Below are 17,537 nucleotides of genomic sequence, written 5' to 3'. Positions count from 1 at the left end.
CTGAGGGGGCTGTTCAAAAATCCTAGGGGGCGACTTTTTTTTCACAACAACGAAAAATGCTGGCAATGTAATGAATTGACACACCAAGTTTTTTTCATTCTCACTGCTCTACAATCTCTTTGCTTCTTTATTTGTATTCCGGATTGACCCCTCTCATTCTGTTCTTTTCCTCTGATCTTTAATAATAGATAGTACATTATTAGATGCCTGCACTTTGTTAGTCACGTTAACAGACTAACATTGATTTCCTCAATTTATAAATGGACAGGCTCTGTAATTATACCATAACCTTTTCTCCTCTATCCCTTAACTCGTCTTCCTATACAGATTTATTTACTTACTATCTACTCTAGTCATGTCAGGATTAAAGACAAATTAATCTGGTTGATTTTTTATTTTCAGGATTGAATGTTCAAACCAAGACCTAAAACCTGGCATTCCATAAGAAAGTGACTAATATATAAACCAAATGTAATATTGGATCAAATACTGCACCAAATGGACAGACACAGATTAAAAATCCGTCACTAGATGTCGCTCATTGTACCAATACGGTTTATATAATAATAACATATTATTATTATAGTAAAAGGGCTCGCTTTGGCAAAAACCTGATCCATACAGGCAGCCCTAAATAATAACAGGTAAGCATCATGTGTGGTGCTATCTGTAGTTGTCTTATTTTTTGTCGATTTCATCTCGTTTTCACAGAGCTGTGGAAATGAATTTCTCCCTATGGGCAATAAATCTAATTTAATATTCAATCGCACACTTGGCGATTGAGAACATACATTCGTAATTTACCTCGTTTAAATCACTTTTGTTCTAATACTATGGATTTAGTTGACACTACTAGCCGACTTTCTTTTGTCCAATATTTTGCGGGAAGGTACATTGAATTAGAAGCTTCTTATTATACATCCATGGGTAGAAGAAGAAGAAGTAGAGGTAGAAGAAGAAGAAGAAGTAGAGGTAGAAGAAGAAGAAGTAGAGGTAGAAGAAGAAGAAGTAGAGGTAGAAGAAGAAGAAGTAGAGGTAGAAGAAGAAGAAGTAGAGGTAGAAGAAGAAGAAGTAGAAGAAGTATTAGAAAAAGAAATACACTAACGCTACAAACAGGCACAACACTGTTACTCTGTTTTTACTGACATGTAACATTTTATTTCACCTTGCTCTATGTTTTTTAACGCACATTCCGAAAATGGGGACTTTGCCCGGAAAACAGGGACGTTTTGGTCCCCCATCCGACTGTGTTTACAGCTAAGCACACATGCTAACATTAATTAAGACTACAAGCTCACTTGGGGTTGAGGCTTGTTTACACGTTGCTTGACTGCCTGCCCACATATCTGATCTAAACATAGTAACGTGTGTTGGGGAAAATAATTATTTAAAGTTATTTAATAATTGTGACATTTATTTAACTTTTCGATGGCTGAATGATGCTCAAAGTGAGGGGGCAAATAAAACAACTTCGGGGCAATGCCCCCTTTTGCCCCCTCGTGGCGCCAGGCCCGAGTCTTTCAAAGACGGCGAAGTTGTGAAAGAAGCTTTCCTGGAGGCTGCCGACGCGCTTTTTGGGGACAGTAAAAATAACAGTAGCATTTCAACAGGTTTTTGATATAATAAAAACTCAAGTTAGATACCGTTATTAATCAGCTGTAAGTTTTTGTTTGTTTGAACTTATTCATTATAATTATTGTACAAAATGGTATAAGATAAAGATAAAGGTTATAGTCTATTATCAATTCAGGTTAAGTTAAGAAACTAGTGTTGCTTGCATCCTATTTTAAAAGGCATTTATTTTTATGCTCTACTAAATGCAACAAAAAAAGGGTTTGATTCTATTAATTTTGTCTTTTTTATTGCACTTTGGCAGCAGATTCCTGTAGCTTCAGATCTGAGTTGTCTTATTAGTAAGCCTAATTTATACTTTTGTAGCAACACTACTCAGTTTTACACAAGTAGAAGTGTGTATTTACCTGGTAGTAGGCTGTCAGTAATGGCTACGCCTGGACGCTTGGACTGGTAGATCTCGGCAGACTGGCAACTTTAAAAGTAGCTCTCGGTTCAAAAAAGGTTGGGCACTCCTGCACTAGATGGTGGTGTTTTGTAACCGGTTTGGTCACTTTGGGTGTTTCTATTTGAACCACTAGAGGAGCTCTTACGCGTTCGTCAGAGATTGTGTGGGGACATCGATGTGAACGAGCCGAGGTTTTTCCACTTGAATGTAACAGCTAGCGTGATGAGGCTAAGCTAGCTGTCAGCCAGGCATCCACGGGTTTTGCTGCCGAGTTAGCTTCCGGATGCTCCCGGTCGTATCCTACTGGCCGTCTTGACATTCCCTCAACATTGCTGGACGAATTCGTGTCGACTGACCAGAGTCCGCGAATTCAGGTCCATCCCCGATCTAACCTTTCCCCGCTTGCGTCACTTAGCTTGCCGGCTAACCGAGAACCGAACTGACGAGGTGAGTTAGCAAGCGGGCTAGCGGAATGTACGGCTAACAGTGTAGCAGCTATCATTGGCAGTGAAGGCATCTCCTCCGAGGAAAAACCGGGGTCTGACATAGTAAAGAGGGGCCGTCTGGGCACAGTGTGGAGAGTAACACGTCTATATATTTCTCAAGATGACCAATATGGCTGAAAGGCCTGTTTAACACCGGTGAACTGTAAGCTAGCAATGTTGATTAACTAGTTATGTGTTGCTGTTAACGATTTCTAATAAGACAATTGTAAAACGATATTAACTTGGCTAGTCAACCCAATTCCACAAAAGTGTTTCACTGTGGTGAACGCAAGCTGTCCAACTTTAGCTTAGTAATATTATTTTGGCTAACATTGGCTAGTTCAAGCAGCCTTTTAATGTTTGCCTTTTATCAGTGGGTTTAGCTAACGTCAGTGCTCCCAGGCTAACAATCTAATTAACGTTGCAATAAAGTGAACGGATTTTGAAATGTATTCCATCTTTTTATATACGCTGTCATGTGTGGAGCTGTAAAGCCGGTAGAGGCAAAGTTCAGTTCAGCTGTTTTCTCTGGGTGTGTTTTGTCGCTCGTCGCTAAACTAAGTTTTGCTGTGTGACTTCGCAGAGCTCCACTTAAGGACCACACCCAGACAAGATGTCCCTTCATCAGTTTCTGTTGGAACCCATCACCTGCCACGCGTGGAACAGCGACAGGACACGTAAGGCTGAAACCTTTACTGATCTGAGTGTATCACTACCAAGCTCTGTACGAGAAGATGTACTGTTCGTTACTTTAGTCTATTCTCTTCTATAGCTCCTTAAATCAAAGCCAGTGCATTCAAATATTAACATCAAGTAGATCCCTGCATAAATGTTTCTTTAAAAGCTGACACTATTGATGATTCACTTTAATGTTGCCCTCTGATATTAATATTAAGCTGCTGTTTACTTAAAATGATATCAGTCTGAGTTGTGTGATGGACATATTGGATGCAAATATTTTAGATTCTTTAATCTTGGGATTTTCTTTGGAGATATATCGCATTTTACTAACAATTTCTCCATTGTTTATTCTTTGTGATCAGTTGTGTTGTAGTTTTATTTTAAACCATTAGTTGAATTATATCCTTCATTTGGATTGATTGATTTGTATATTAAAAACAAATGATTATACCTATCATATATTTATTTGCCAACAGGAGTGCAACTTCGGTCACAAAAACACATTTATTTCAAGCTTTTGTTTTTCGTATTTATAAACTCTTACAACATGTATTCCAGCTAGCTATGGCAGATACCAGAAACTGGTCCAACTTGTTTGTTATCTGTGTGTTCATCCTAGTAACCTGCTGGTTTTATCTTTAACTCTGTAGAAATTGCCATCAGTCCAAACAACCATGAAGTCCATATCTACAAGAAGAGCGGTAACCAGTGGGTTAAGACCCATGAACTGAAGGAGCATAATGGACACATAACAGGTATTTAAAGAGGCTGCATAATACTTATTTGTATCTATGACTAACCCACAAACATGCAAAACAAATGTGTCTGGTAATGTAATTGAAACAGTTTGCAAACATGTCTCATTCTGTATAATAGCTCTGGTGCTGTCATTATACACTGTATTAGTCAGCGAGGCATTACATAATCTCTCTCTTTTGTGTTGTAGGAATTGACTGGGCTCCCAAAAGTGACCGTATAGTGACATGTGGAGCAGACCGTAATGCCTATGTGTGGTCGCAGAAGGAGGGCGTATGGAAGCCCACCCTGGTCATCCTCAGGATCAACCGAGCTGCCACCTTCGTCAAGTGGTCTCCACTGGAGAACAAGTTTGCCGTTGGAAGTGGTGCTCGACTCATCTCTGTCTGCTACTTCGAGTCTGAGAACGACTGGTGAGAATATTGGTCCAATTATTACAATTAGCTGAAATGTATCTGTTTTTAAAATTGGATAAATCTTAGAGGCAAGGTTTTAGTCAAATGATTATTTCCAATTGTTTTGCTGATGTGTTAATGGGATTATAAATGTGTTTCTTTTATACTGTTGGTGTGTTGTCCCTTTTTCTCATTTCAGTATTGCATAAGACGGTGTTACTTTGACATTTATTTCTGGCCTTTTGTGAAAAAGTCTCAACTCATTCACCATTAATGTGTTCCTTTGGGACACAGCAGCAGCCAGAGGCAGATGGTGCACTAAATGTGTCACCTGGATTGTCATTTTTGGCTTTGAGTCCGTCTTTTCTGTGTTGCTTTGCTCATTGATTCAGTTTTTCTGAATTGTATAAGTGACCCCATCTGTCACGACCACTGGATGTCTGGTCTTTTAATTGTCAGCAGACAAGATAACAAAGGTTTTAGTTTAACTGAACTACACCCACAACTTGTATCTGTTTCCCTTTTTAATATCAGATTAAATGATCATTGCATTTTAACATGAATATACGTTACAAGTTCTGACGTTTTTCACAAAAAACATCAAATCTGTGCTTTTTCACATCATTTAGGTGGGTGAGCAAGCACATCAAGAAGCCAGTCCGCTCCACCATCCTCAGCCTGGACTGGCATCCCAACAACATCCTGCTGGCGGCTGGATCCTGTGACTTTAAATGCAGGTGAGGGCTGTTAACATTGAAAATTGTCAAATGAAATGAGATAGAGGATTGTATGACAGAAAACCTGGCCAGGCTCTTCCTTTGCTCCTTTTGATTCCTGTCTATGTGCTTCTCTCCTCCCCCCCCCCCCTCCCTCTCCGGCCTCCAGGGTGTTCTCAGCCTACATTAAGGAGGTTGAGGAGAAACCAGGCCCCACACCCTGGGGCAGCAAGATGCCATTTGGGGCTGTGCTAGCAGAGTTCGGAGGAGCAGGTCTGTATCTTTGTCTTCAGATGTGTTGATAAAAAATCTCTTTCATATGAGTTGCAGTAACCTGAACTAAACCGGATCTGCCCTTTTCTCCACTTTGTGCCTGTTAGGTGGAGGGGGTTGGGTCCACTCAGTCTCTTTCTCAGCCTCTGGTAACCGACTGGCCTGGGTCAGCCATGACAGCACCGTCACTGTGGTGGACAGCTCTAAGACTGCCAGGTATTTTCATTTCTACCCAAATAGCATTCTTGTTTATGATTGTAACCAGTAGGGATCGACCGATATGGCTTTTTCAAGGCCGATACCGATTATTAGTAATCAAGGAGACTGATAACCGATATACATTTGCAGTAAAATCAGAAAATCTTTGTGTCAAAATGTAGAATAACACAAACTCCAACACAACTTCTTTGAAATGCATTTAAGCCTATATTATGTTTAATTAACTTTTAAACATCTTACAACTGGTTTCCTCTCTGTGCCCTTTTCTTTAGTGCAGCCATCTGCAATGAGTTAGAGAGAGAGACAAGAAGTGGGGCTGCAGGCTGACATGCTTAACTAACAATAATGCTTAATTTATTATATCTGTCTATCTAGCATACAATCCCAATAAGCTGCTAGCAACTGCAAAACACTAGTGCTAGCTAATGTTTTGCAAACTATTAAAAGTGAGGCTATTACAGTAGACCTAACGTTAGTCTCGTAGCCTCACTTCTAATATTTTGCTAAACATTTGCTAGATACATGTTGGCTAGCTAATGAGCTTCACATATCAACCTGAAAAACGGCAAGGCTCCACTCGCAGCCCCCCCCCCCCCCCTCCGCACCACAGTTACTCCGCTACGAGACGCTGCACGCACCCCCAACTCTGACTGACTTCCCGCGTCCCTGTGTAACTGGGAAACTGATAGAATTGGATCATAAGATCGTGGTGTTTTTGCAACTTCAGCATAGGGGATAGGGATGTTTATTGAACTTCGGTTTAACACATGTATGGCTCTGCCGCTCAGCGCTGCTGCTTGCTTCAGTCTGTGTCTGTGTCTGCGTTCTTTTGCACCTGCCTGTAATCTGAGAAGGTCCCGCCTCTCTGGCTGGCTCCTGCCCGGAAAATCTTCAGTAATAGCCTATCAGATAGCGCTGTGGGCGGGACATTGCTCGTGTACACAGAGTGGTGACTGCAGCCAGAGAAACGGCCGCATCAGAGCCAAAGTTTTATCGGCAATTTGATACAAAAAAAGGCCGATACCGATAATCGGTCAAATGCGGAATATCGGCCCCTACGGCCCCTAGTAACCAGCAGGTTTCTCAGATTAAACATGCCCTGTGGAGTAAACAAACAAATGTGATGTTTACATTCGCTGTTACCCACCAAAACGCCTCTAGGCCAAACAAATCTGTTTTCTCAATTTCCTGTCTCAAAATATATTTGCAAAGTTAGGATAGACATGAGGGAGGACTGTGAAGTTTAAGCTACTAATGCTTTAAGGTTTTAGAATTGACCTAGTATCTTTTTGTTTTTACTGCATCTGCAAACGAGAAAGACGACACAATTATAATGTCCAAAAAGTTACTAACTCATCCGTTTTGAATCGAAATATTATTTAAAAAAAACATTAACTAGTTATTTATTTGACGACATGTTGGTGTCTTCTCTTTTTTCGTCACGCCACCATTTGTAATCGGATCATCTACTCACATTGCCAACAGGGCGAGAAAGATAAACAACCAAATTGCAGGTGTTATGAATTGAGATGAACAGGCTCGGTCTAGACCAGTGCTTCTCAAAGTGTGGTCCGCGGACCACTGGTGGTCCGTGAGCGCCCCCTAGTGGTCCGTGAGTATATTGGTAAAATTTCACATTTTAAATAAATACATTAATTAAAGTTTTCCGCACTCTCGCGGGAATATCTCCGCAATGGAACGAGCTTAAGTTTCACTTTCGATTGCATGATATAGCCCAGATAAACACCTTCATCACACATGTTGCCACTTGTTTGTACCATTTTCAGGCGATTTGTAAAACACGATGTGTTTTTGGATATTTGTGGAGTTAGGTGGTCCGCGAGTGTTTTTTTATTGGTTAAGTGGTCCTTGGTATGAAAAAGTTTGAGAAACACTGCTCTAGACAACCTGAAAACGCTACAGTGAACACAGCCCAGGTTTTTGAACACAAAACTGTCATTTCTGGGATAACACACCTCTTTTGAAAAAGTTTGTGCTCCGAGATATGTGTGTTGTTTACTGATTGAAACGACATTAAAGAATCTAACAAAAACACAGATATTTAAAAAATAAATAGATCAAATCAATGTTTTACAGGAACATACAGGAATGAAGAAATATATTTAACAGAAAAATGCCTTTTTAAACAAGATGAATTAGCAAATAGAGTTTTTGTAAATTCCGTTTAATCCAGGCTAGCCGTTAGGAAGATTAAGCAAACTGTGGTTTATGTGATCAAAAAAAGTGTACCAAATGTTTAATCCCTGATACATTAAAACCAGTTGTTCTCAAGCTGATCATTCCTTTGTGTGTTCAGTCCTTCACAGCTGAAGACGGAGTTGCTTCCTCTCCTCAGTGTCATGTTTGTTTCAGAGAACAGTCTAGTAGCTGCGGTAAGATTAAACGACACATTTCATATTTCCATGCACAAATAAACAGTCATCAAGGATAATGATTTGAAATGAATGTCTGCGTGTTCAGGGCCACGACTGTTGCCCCATGCTGTTCCGTTGCGACGATGGTGGAGTGCTGACATTTGTGTCAAAGCTCGACCTCCCGAAGCAGAGCATCCAGAGGAACATCTCCGCCATGGAGCGCTTCAGGAACATGGACAAGAGAGCCACCACCGAGGACCGCAACACTGCGCTGGACACACTGCACCAGAACAGCATCACGTGAGTCACAGTCACCCGAGACGATGCAGGGTGTGGAATTTATCATAGGACAAAAAACTGTTTTCATTTCATGTTTAGATTTTGTGTTTTTATAGTTTTGGTTTTCAGAGTTTACGCAATTTACCAAATGTTGTTGTTGTTGTTGGCATTAAAACAACTGGAAGGGTTTTGAATGTTTCCAATTTTCAATAATTCAAATATGGAGTCTCCACTGAGAGGAGTTTGTAAGACTTGTTTCCTTAATGAGTGTCAACTACACATAAGAATCACCTCTCTGTATAACGCAGTACAAGTCACCACGATTGAGGGTTTATTGAGGACTGCTGTATTGTATTACTTTTAGCTTAGTGTGTCAAATAAACCTGTTACTGATGTTATTTTAATACCTTAAATAGATGTGGTGTTATGTAACAAAGGTATTGGCTGGAGTAGATGCTATTGGAAGCTCAGTGGATCTCTATATCCAATATTTTAATATTATTCATTTTCACAGCCACCTATTAATGACTCTTAAAGGTGGGGTAGGTAATTCTCTTCAGAAACACTTTTTGTTATATTCCTTGGAATGCTCTTAACATCCCGATAGCAATGAATACATTAAATGCTTTGACAATAAATACATTAAAAAATATCATCTGTGGAAGCCGTGGTACTGTAAAAAGCACGACCAATCATTTTAGCCGGCCCGTCTAAAGTAACTGGATGGCCTACCTGCCTGTCAGCCTTCCATCGGTGCACAAATGTATCTCGTGCCCTCATTGGTCATGTGCGCGTTCGTGTGTGTTGGAGGAGGGGCTCTGTAAGGAAGTCTGAAGGAAGGGGCAGATTTTTTCCGGTTGTGTACTTTCAAATTCTAGCGCACTCGAGCTGGTTTCTCCATTCTTACCTACCCTACCTTTTAAGTAACCGTTTGTTTAGGAGTTTGCAACTTACCTTCCTTAACTTAAGCAGATGACTATTTGCTCTAAAATTGTTGTAATGTGCAATCATAAGCTTTTACCCAATTGAAAAATAAAAACATGTTGTAGTTTTATGGCTGATTTTAGCCATAGCGCCCAATCTCATATCTTTATGAGAGGTCCATTGAGGATCCATTTAGGATCAGTACCGTTAAAGTTGTCAGGGCAGTATAATAAAATCCATAATCATTTGCTGTATGTTATCATTTCAGTTCAGTTTCTCATTTTTGTAAAGCACTTTAACTTGCCTTGTGTTGAAGGGTGCTATATAAATAAACATTCCTTGCCTTTACTCCCATTAAACTGTCTTTTATGTATTTCCATGTCTGGTCCATAGCCAAGTGTCTATCTATGAAGGAGACAAAAAGGATTGTCGCAAGTTCTGCACCACAGGTATCGATGGGGCAATGACCATTTGGGACTTCAAGGTATACACACACAAATCGCCTCTACACAGATCATTACTCTGAGATCTCCTGGCTCTAACTTCCTTGTGGGTTTTTGTTTTCCTCCTCAGAGTCTAGAAGCATCTATCCAGGGTCTCCGCATCATGTGAAGAAGCCTTGTAAATGAATGAAGAAAATGCAGCAGGCCTCACCCCCCCCCCCCGCGCCGCTCCTGCGACACAGCCAGTAACACAAATAACTGACCCCCTAATCGAGTGTCTGCTAAAGCACTGATCAGAACACAACACACTTTTTTGGGTGTGCCAACACTCTCACGCACACACACTTAAGTACACACACACATACACTACACACACACTGAGCTGACGTGTGACATCACTGTTGATTTTTTTGTTTGTTTGTTTTTAAATGAAGGTTAACCAAGTGTCAAAGTGGGAAGGTCCCCTGACACGTATTCAAACGTGAAGTGAAATGTGTGTTTTTATGTTCTCTAACCTCCTGTACCAAAAGTTGACACTAAAAGGTGCGTTTTATCCAAAAGTCAGACTGCATTTAACCTCAGATCAACCTCAACGTGATCTCTGAACATCAATGTTTAGTAGAACGGAGGACGTGATGATTTGCTTCCTGGAGGAGAGTAAATATTCTCCAGCAGGTGAAGTCATTGTTTAGATTAGGACCCGGGTTATTGATGTTCTGAGGTCACGTTGCAGGTTGGCTGTAGAGATGTGCAGCGTCTGACGGTGGAGAGAGAAAGCAGCTGTCTAAACTCTGTGCGGAGTCACGGCCGAACAGCACTTTGCTCTGTGGCTACTTCACTAAAACCACACAAGATGGAGGATTTCTATGTAACTGATCATGAGGTAGACATGAAATAAAGATGAAGTCAATTTACAGAACTCAACTCACTCGACTCTTCCTTTGTCTTTTCTCTCAGACTAGATGCCTTTAGGGATCTTCTATACTAGTTGGTTGTGTTTGTTCTTACATTTTACTCCATATTTGTTCTTGTTTGCTAGAAAACTATTTATTAACACGGGGACAACTTTGAATATCAGTTTTTATAATTGGTAACTTTGAGATTCAGATTTTCAAATAGGAGGTTTTAGTTCCTGAAACATTAGATAAAAAGCCATGTGTACCATGCACCTTTATTGACCTAATTGTGTTCTGTTAGCAGTGGATTTGTCATACATTTGGGTTGTTTTCCCCAGAGTTCCCATAGGAACTGATTATGAATGCGTCTGTCTCTTTATACAGAATGGTCCACTGTGCTTATAGTACCCAAATAAAAAAAATAGGCATTGTAGAAAAACATGCCATCATTTAGTTTTAACCTTTTTTTAGTTTTAACTTAAAAGTTTTGGGGGGGTTTTGTTTATAAAGCATGAAAAGTTGAAGTTGGGAACTGCCATGATTAGGGAACTATGTTATAACTCAAAATGCATGAAGAAACAGGAGAAAATATATTCTAGTCAACCTTTTCTCCTGTCGCCACTGTTTCCTCCCCCTGTCTGCAGTTTACTTGTCTTCCCTCCCCTTCTACTTGTTCCTCTTTCTTTATGCAGAAATGACCATAAGTCCCTCCCCCTTCTTTTTCGTGTCTTTCATGCTTTTTTTCCCTTTTCAGTTTCTACTTCCTCCTTTTTGTAGAACATTGTATTGTGTTCATGCCCCTCCCTGTCGTCCTAGTTTCACTGGAACTAAAACTCCTCTTTTCTCTTTTTGTATCAGTTAAAAATGAAAAGTTAGCTTACATTTTTGAACTGTTACACCCATGATCTTTTCTACCTCGATCATAAGCCTGCACAAACTTCCTGTATGTCTCTACTTCAGAGCTTCACTGTACCCTCCTCCACTTCCCCCTCTGACCTCTCCTCCCTCTTCTGCTCTGCTTCTTTCTTCCTGAGCTCACTCTGTCGTTGGCGTTTGCGTTGACTGGCCAGAGTCCGCGAGCTGAGCACCCTCATCTTTGTTTGATCCGCCACCTCTCTCTGCCTCTCCCTTCTCTCTCTCTCTCTCCATCACAGCAGCTATTCACCCATTAATCTCGCTCCAGATCTAAGGGTAAGTAGCCTAGAAACTATTTAACAGTTGACTGAGTATGTTTAGACATGTCAGTAACACACACACACACACACACACACACACACACACACACACACATATTCACACTGAGTCTAATGCCTTTTAAAGGGAAAAGCTAAAAGTATGCAACAGGCACTCTAACCCACCCACACTCAATAAGGAAATATAAATGTGGGTGTCATTGTGTAGAGGTTGTCTTTGATTAGGGCAAGTAAAGTTGTAACGGCTCTCATGGAGCTGTGTGTATTCATTTCCTGGGTGTGTTTGCTTGCTGTAAAGTGTTTGTTTTGGGGCTGTGTGTTACCCTTGACCTGCATCATTCCTATCATGCCTCTGAGAGTCTGGATTTCATTAACCCAACCTGAGCGAGATAAGTTCAGTGTTGTTTTCTACAGAGGGTTAAAGATCAGCTGATGTTATTTTACTTCTCAAAGCACCTTAAATAGTCTGAACCAACTTTGTCTGTATCTTGATGAGTATTTGTGTAAATGTCCCTAATTGTGTGGGTTTTTCTCCTTACCACTTCTTTGTTTTAACAAAAACTTCTGTTTTTCTAGACTTGACTGTTATCTCCGAGCCACTGGTTCCTCAGACCCCTTCCTGGTTTGTTTCTAACATCTGATTGGCGATGGCGTACCACAGTTTCCTGCTGGAACCAATTAGCTGCCATGCCTGGAACAAAGATCGTACCCGTAAGTCTGCTCGCCGTCTCTGATTGGTCACTGGGGTTTTTATTTCAGTGAGTCTTCTCCTCTCTGAACTGCTCACAGCTTTAATCACAGACATCATGGAACATCTTGCTTCAACTACATTCTGTGCCAAAGAACAAGAAGTGTAAGAGTCAAAGGGCTGTGATTGGCTCCCAGGTGGGAGAAGGTATTTCCTGTTTCCTGTAACAGTAACGGTGGTGCCTGCTGGCCTTTCTGAGAGGCTCTTGTGCTCTGTTAGCTGCAGGAAACTAATGCCTTATTTGGCTGTTTTGATCAGAGCTTTGGTTTCTGGGCAAAGCGGATGTTACAGACGAATGTGGTCGAGTCATATGCAGATGTAGTTTCACTCTACTTGTGAGCTGCACATTTAAGTTTGCTCAGCTTGCAGGCGGAACACTCGAAAAAGCCAAAAATGCACACTAAAGCACCCACACTGCTGCTCTTGGACAAACACTGCCTCTGACTCATCTGCTGACTAAAACATGTGCAGGGTTTGCTACATTATTGTGTGGGGAAGGTTACAGTTCTCACACATTGTCTATTTAAAGATACCATGTGCCTGTGTGCTGCCTTCAGGCAGATACATATTGTATCTCTCTAGTTTTCTCTTTTCTCGTGCATCCTGTCAGCTGTTTGGTGTTCCACTCCACTGATCAGCCTCTCAAACTTCTCTCGTCAATCACTCTCTACTCACACTGATGAATTTCCCTTTACTGTGTAACACTGATTTGCAGAACTTTCTCTGTTGAAGTTCATTGTACTTAAATATATGTTTGTGCTATAGAAATCGCCTTGTGCCCTAACAACCACGAGGTCCACATCTACAAGAAGGATGGGACCCAGTGGAACAGGATCCATGAGCTGAAGGAGCACAATGGGCAGGTGACAGGTGAGACACAATCACAAATACATTTTCCACAAAGAGACGTTCAGATAAACACACCAAACTTTGTAAAATGATTTGATATATGAATAGCTCAATAAATAAATAACCTTTTCCATGCATAGTGCTGCATTTCCTGTACACGTTCAGTGACATCTAATAAATAAATTGGACTATTTAAACAACAATAGATCGACATTTTGGAAAAACAGGCATGCTCAAAAACATTGGTACTTAGGATACAAGAAGCGATTACTGGCTTTTTGCTCCTTTAGCTTAAGCAATATCGCTTTCTTGAGTGAAAGGCGACCTAGTGCCCCAAGTATAATCATTGGACTGGATATGTTGTCAGGCCTTTAACCAAAGATGCCTACAGTAAGAGAGAGCAACCGTCTCGTACAACTTGAAGCAGATTTAAAGCAAATAAGCATATTTCACACAATTTTGAACTAGTCCTTTAATTATAAATCATAAAACATGCACAGAGATAAGATGACAATAAAAACGTCTTTCTCCTGCAGGTATCGACTGGGCCACAGAGAGTAACCGTATAGTTACTTGCGGAGCAGACCGTAACGCTTATGTGTGGACCCTGAAAGAGGGCACATGGAAGCCCACCCTGGTCATCCTCAGGATCAACCGCGCTGCCCGCTGTGTGAAGTGGTCTCCAAAAGAGAACAAGTTTGCTGTAGGCAGCGGCTCACGCCTGATCTCCATCTGCTACTTCGAGCAGGAAAATGACTGGTGAGGTTTTACAGGATAGCTCATTGCCACTTATTTATATGGTAGGCTGCATTTAATTAATATGAACCACACGCTTGTTGTTGTTATTTATAGGTGGGTGTGTAAGCACATCAAGAAGCCTATCCGCTCCACCATCCTCAGCCTGGACTGGCATCCCAACAACGTCCTGCTGGCGGCTGGATGCTGCGACTTCAAATGCAGGTATCAGTGAATCAAATATCTGTCAATACACTTCTGAGGACATTTCAAAGACTACATACGTATATAACGAATAACTCTGGTTGAGCATATATTGATCTCTTATTTATATCATGATATGAGACTTGATATCGTTTAAGATTTTGGATATTGTTATTTAATAAGTGTAATAACTTCTTAGGCATTTAGCTTTTTTCCCCCCTATTATTTTATTTTTAAGTCTACCTTTTCTGCTCATCCAACTCTTGATTGGAGGCGCAGACATCCATAGTTTTGTCTTTTTGCTTCCCTTCCTCTTCTTTGAATCGTATGCACACCCTCACCCCTCTTGCCCTCGCCCACAGGGTGTTTTCAGCCTACATCAAAGAGGTGGAGGAGAAGCCCGGCCCCACTCCCTGGGGCAGCAAGATGCCGTTCGGAGAGATGTTGTTTGAGTCTAGCGAGTCTGGAGAAGCCGGTCAGACCGTGGCTGGAGCCGGAGGATGGGTGCACGGTGTGTGTTTCTCACACTCCGGCAACCGTCTGGCCTGGACCTCGCACGACTCCACTGTGTCTGTCGCTGAGGGAGGCAAGACCAGCACGTAAGAGAGGGCGGGGCTACATACCTCTGTGTCTGTCTTTATGAGTGTGTGTCTGTGTGTTATTCTATAGGTGTGCACTCTGACCTTTGTTATGCCTCCACAGGGTGAACAGTCTGAGGTCTGAGACTCTTCCTCTGCTGTGTGTCACCTTCATCACTGAGAACAGCATAGTAGCAGCTGTGAGTATACAGTAAATATCTAATATCTTCTGAAAAAATTCAAATGTTAATCAGTTTTTATTTTATTTTACTCACATTTAGTTATTTTCCTGACTAACCTATTGTTGAACTGCACCATTTTAAAATATCCATTCAACAAGGGAAATAATGATTTACAATTACTAATACTTTTGGACTTTTTCAAATCATATCTATTGGCAAAGGTCCCTTTTTTAGAAAATAGTACTTTGAAGCAAGACCACGTCGCTTCATAATGCCCAGTATTGTACTTATCTTTTTATATAAAATAATTAACATGGTTTATCTGTTACATGCTTAAATGTAGTGTTACCGTAACAACATTCTGTGAACAGAGCAGTGATGTCAGTTATACAGCAGCATTATATATCCAATTGATGATAACTAAGACTAGCTATCCACCACAAGCTAATGGTCATTCATACCATGTCAAGTAAGTCATTAGCAAGAGTACCTCTGAGTGTATTGAATTAGGCAAAATAAAATCCACTTATTGTGATTGCAACGTTTTATTTGTAATAGAATGCATGTTATTTATTTTTCTTTCAAAAGCTACAAAGTGTTGTTTTAAAGTCAACTGTGTCTGAACAGTAGCGACCCCCACTGGTAGTATTACAAAAACACAATCTTGCAGATGGGGACACAAATGTATGTGGTCAAAATAATAATAACAAATGTTTACACTCATTCGCTTTGAGCTTTTTAACTATACCTCTGAAATGACAACCAAAATCACAAGCAATACATCTTGTGTTATACCGTATAGATATGATATCAAAATAAAACCTCTTCCAGCTCCATCTTCATGTGTTTTTGTTTCCCTAGGGCCACGACTGTTACCCGGTGCTGTTTGTCTACGACGGGGCCAAAGCCAGCTTGACTTTTGGTGGCAAACTGGACGTTCCTAAGCAGGCGGCCCAGAAGGGCATCAGTGCCAGGGAACGTTTCCAGAACCTGGACCGTCGGGCCTCAGAGACCCAGAGCACCGAAAAGGACCTGAACACCCTGCACAAGAACAGCATCAGGTGAGGGGGGAAACAAAATGCATGCTTTGACTCTGGAGGGCAGATCAGTCTTCAAAGCTGTTTCAAATTATTTGTGTATTGTGTATAATGAGTCAAGGGTAAATAAGATCTGATTATGAGATCTGTGAAGCACAAATAGACATGACTTATGATGAATGCATTTCACTTCACTTCATGGCAAATTATAGCATGATTTTCATCTCATTAACAGTAGGTCAGGGTTAATATAGAATTCCTAATTTGGGAACCCACTCACACATCACTTTTCATTTTCATGCCTGTGGAATAAAATCACAAAATAACATATTTGTCTTTCCACAAGGAGATGTTAAATTATTTGACAGTATGACTCCCTTTTTTTATATAAATACACAACACATTATTTCATGACTTGTCTTAAACTATGTTTTAGCCAAATCTCTGTGCTGGAAGGAGGAAGAAACAAGTGTGCCAAGTTCTGCACCACCGGCATGGATGGGGGAATGGGCATCTGGGATGTGAAGGTAACGCACACATATATTTTAAAGATCACACATGAATACATTGATGTGGTCAAATGTGTATGTGTGCTTGGTATACTGTTGACATCTTTTCGCAGACAATATAATAATACATGGCTATTGTTTTTGAATATTTTTTTCAGTCGCTGGAGTCTGCAATGAAGGACTTAAAGATAGTCTGAATGAAGTTTACGTCACTCCGCCCAAAGTGTATTAGCTTCTGGAGATATGAAGAAAAACTGCTGCCTTATACACAAAGCTTCTTAGCCTTAATTAATCAGGTATTTTTTAAGATACAATTTAAACGATCAGACTTGTGTTTGTTATCCCTCTGAAGCTCTTTGCTGAGCTTGTTGAACTCAACATTGTAAGCAGAGGGACTGACCACAGGTCTGCAAGCAGTACTTAATGAGTTAGATTAGTAAGATCAGAGAGAGCTCCTCTGAGCTGAATGCTTTAAGCAGGAATTTTATATTAATCACGATGAATATGTGTTAAAGCTTATGCTGGTCATAACATGCATTAAATAAATGATTGCTGTTACAGTGCTCAACAATGCTTGGTTTATTACAGGTGTGTAATAGCTTATAAGCTATTTGGAAATGTGGAGGTTTTAACAACATGAAGAAGTTGAAGTGGACATTCTTCATTATGCAGCAGAGAACAATCTCAAGATTGATTTCTTGCTGCAAAAATTGACATAATTATGGGAGCTTTCAACATCTGCAGTTCGAACAGAGAAAACGCTGCTGATGAGGACGATGTGATGCAGAACTGTTAAAATCTCAGAACAATACAGGATTTAGTAAAAAACTTTAAATCACTTGTATGGGATTGTAAATAGAGCATAACTTCCTAGTAAAAGTCTACATTTGTCAAATACTACTCTACATCTCCAGCTAGTTCTGTTAAAAAAAGGTCTTGTGCAGATGACATCACTATGACATCATTAGGGTTATGTTTATTTATGTAGCCGAGGGCGTTTTATGTGACAGACACACTGTGCTTTAAATAAAAAGGCAAAA

The 17,537-nt window shown here is 40.5% G+C and overlaps 2 protein-coding genes across 3 annotated transcripts; both read left to right on the top strand.

Moving 5' to 3' along the window:
- The first annotated feature begins 2,165 nt into the window (after positions 1 to 2,165).
- Positions 2,166 to 10,490, top strand: arpc1a (actin related protein 2/3 complex, subunit 1A). Of its 2 annotated transcripts, none has more exons than XM_034231509.1 (11): positions 2,166 to 2,467; positions 3,089 to 3,182; positions 3,837 to 3,941; positions 4,133 to 4,355; positions 4,967 to 5,074; positions 5,223 to 5,326; positions 5,434 to 5,542; positions 7,863 to 7,938; positions 8,027 to 8,220; positions 9,517 to 9,607; positions 9,697 to 10,490. In XM_034231509.1, exons 2-11 carry the CDS (start codon positions 3,119 to 3,121, stop codon positions 9,733 to 9,735), a joined length of 1,113 nt encoding a protein of 370 aa, XP_034087400.1. In that variant the 5' UTR covers positions 2,166 to 2,467; positions 3,089 to 3,118; the 3' UTR covers positions 9,736 to 10,490. The 2 variants fall into 2 exon arrangements, with proteins under 2 accessions (XP_034087400.1, XP_034087401.1); XM_034231510.1 differs by lacking the exon at positions 2,166 to 2,467 and adding an exon at positions 2,547 to 2,668.
- An 880-nt stretch (positions 10,491 to 11,370) lies between these two features.
- arpc1b (actin related protein 2/3 complex, subunit 1B) lies at positions 11,371 to 17,065 on the top strand. The gene is made up of 10 exons (XM_034231515.1): positions 11,371 to 11,653; positions 12,232 to 12,366; positions 13,169 to 13,273; positions 13,789 to 14,011; positions 14,105 to 14,212; positions 14,554 to 14,790; positions 14,894 to 14,969; positions 15,813 to 16,012; positions 16,425 to 16,515; positions 16,656 to 17,065. Exons 2-10 carry the CDS (start codon positions 12,303 to 12,305, stop codon positions 16,692 to 16,694), a joined length of 1,143 nt encoding a protein of 380 aa, XP_034087406.1. The 5' UTR covers positions 11,371 to 11,653; positions 12,232 to 12,302; the 3' UTR covers positions 16,695 to 17,065.
- Positions 17,066 to 17,537: the final 472 nt, after the last annotated feature.

Source organism: Gymnodraco acuticeps, unplaced genomic scaffold (assembly GCF_902827175.1).
Source record: "Gymnodraco acuticeps unplaced genomic scaffold, fGymAcu1.1, whole genome shotgun sequence".
NCBI lineage: Eukaryota > Metazoa > Chordata > Actinopteri > Perciformes > Bathydraconidae > Gymnodraco > Gymnodraco acuticeps.
The sequence above is the reverse complement of the archived record's forward strand: the minus strand, read 5'-3'. Positions and strand labels throughout refer to the sequence as shown.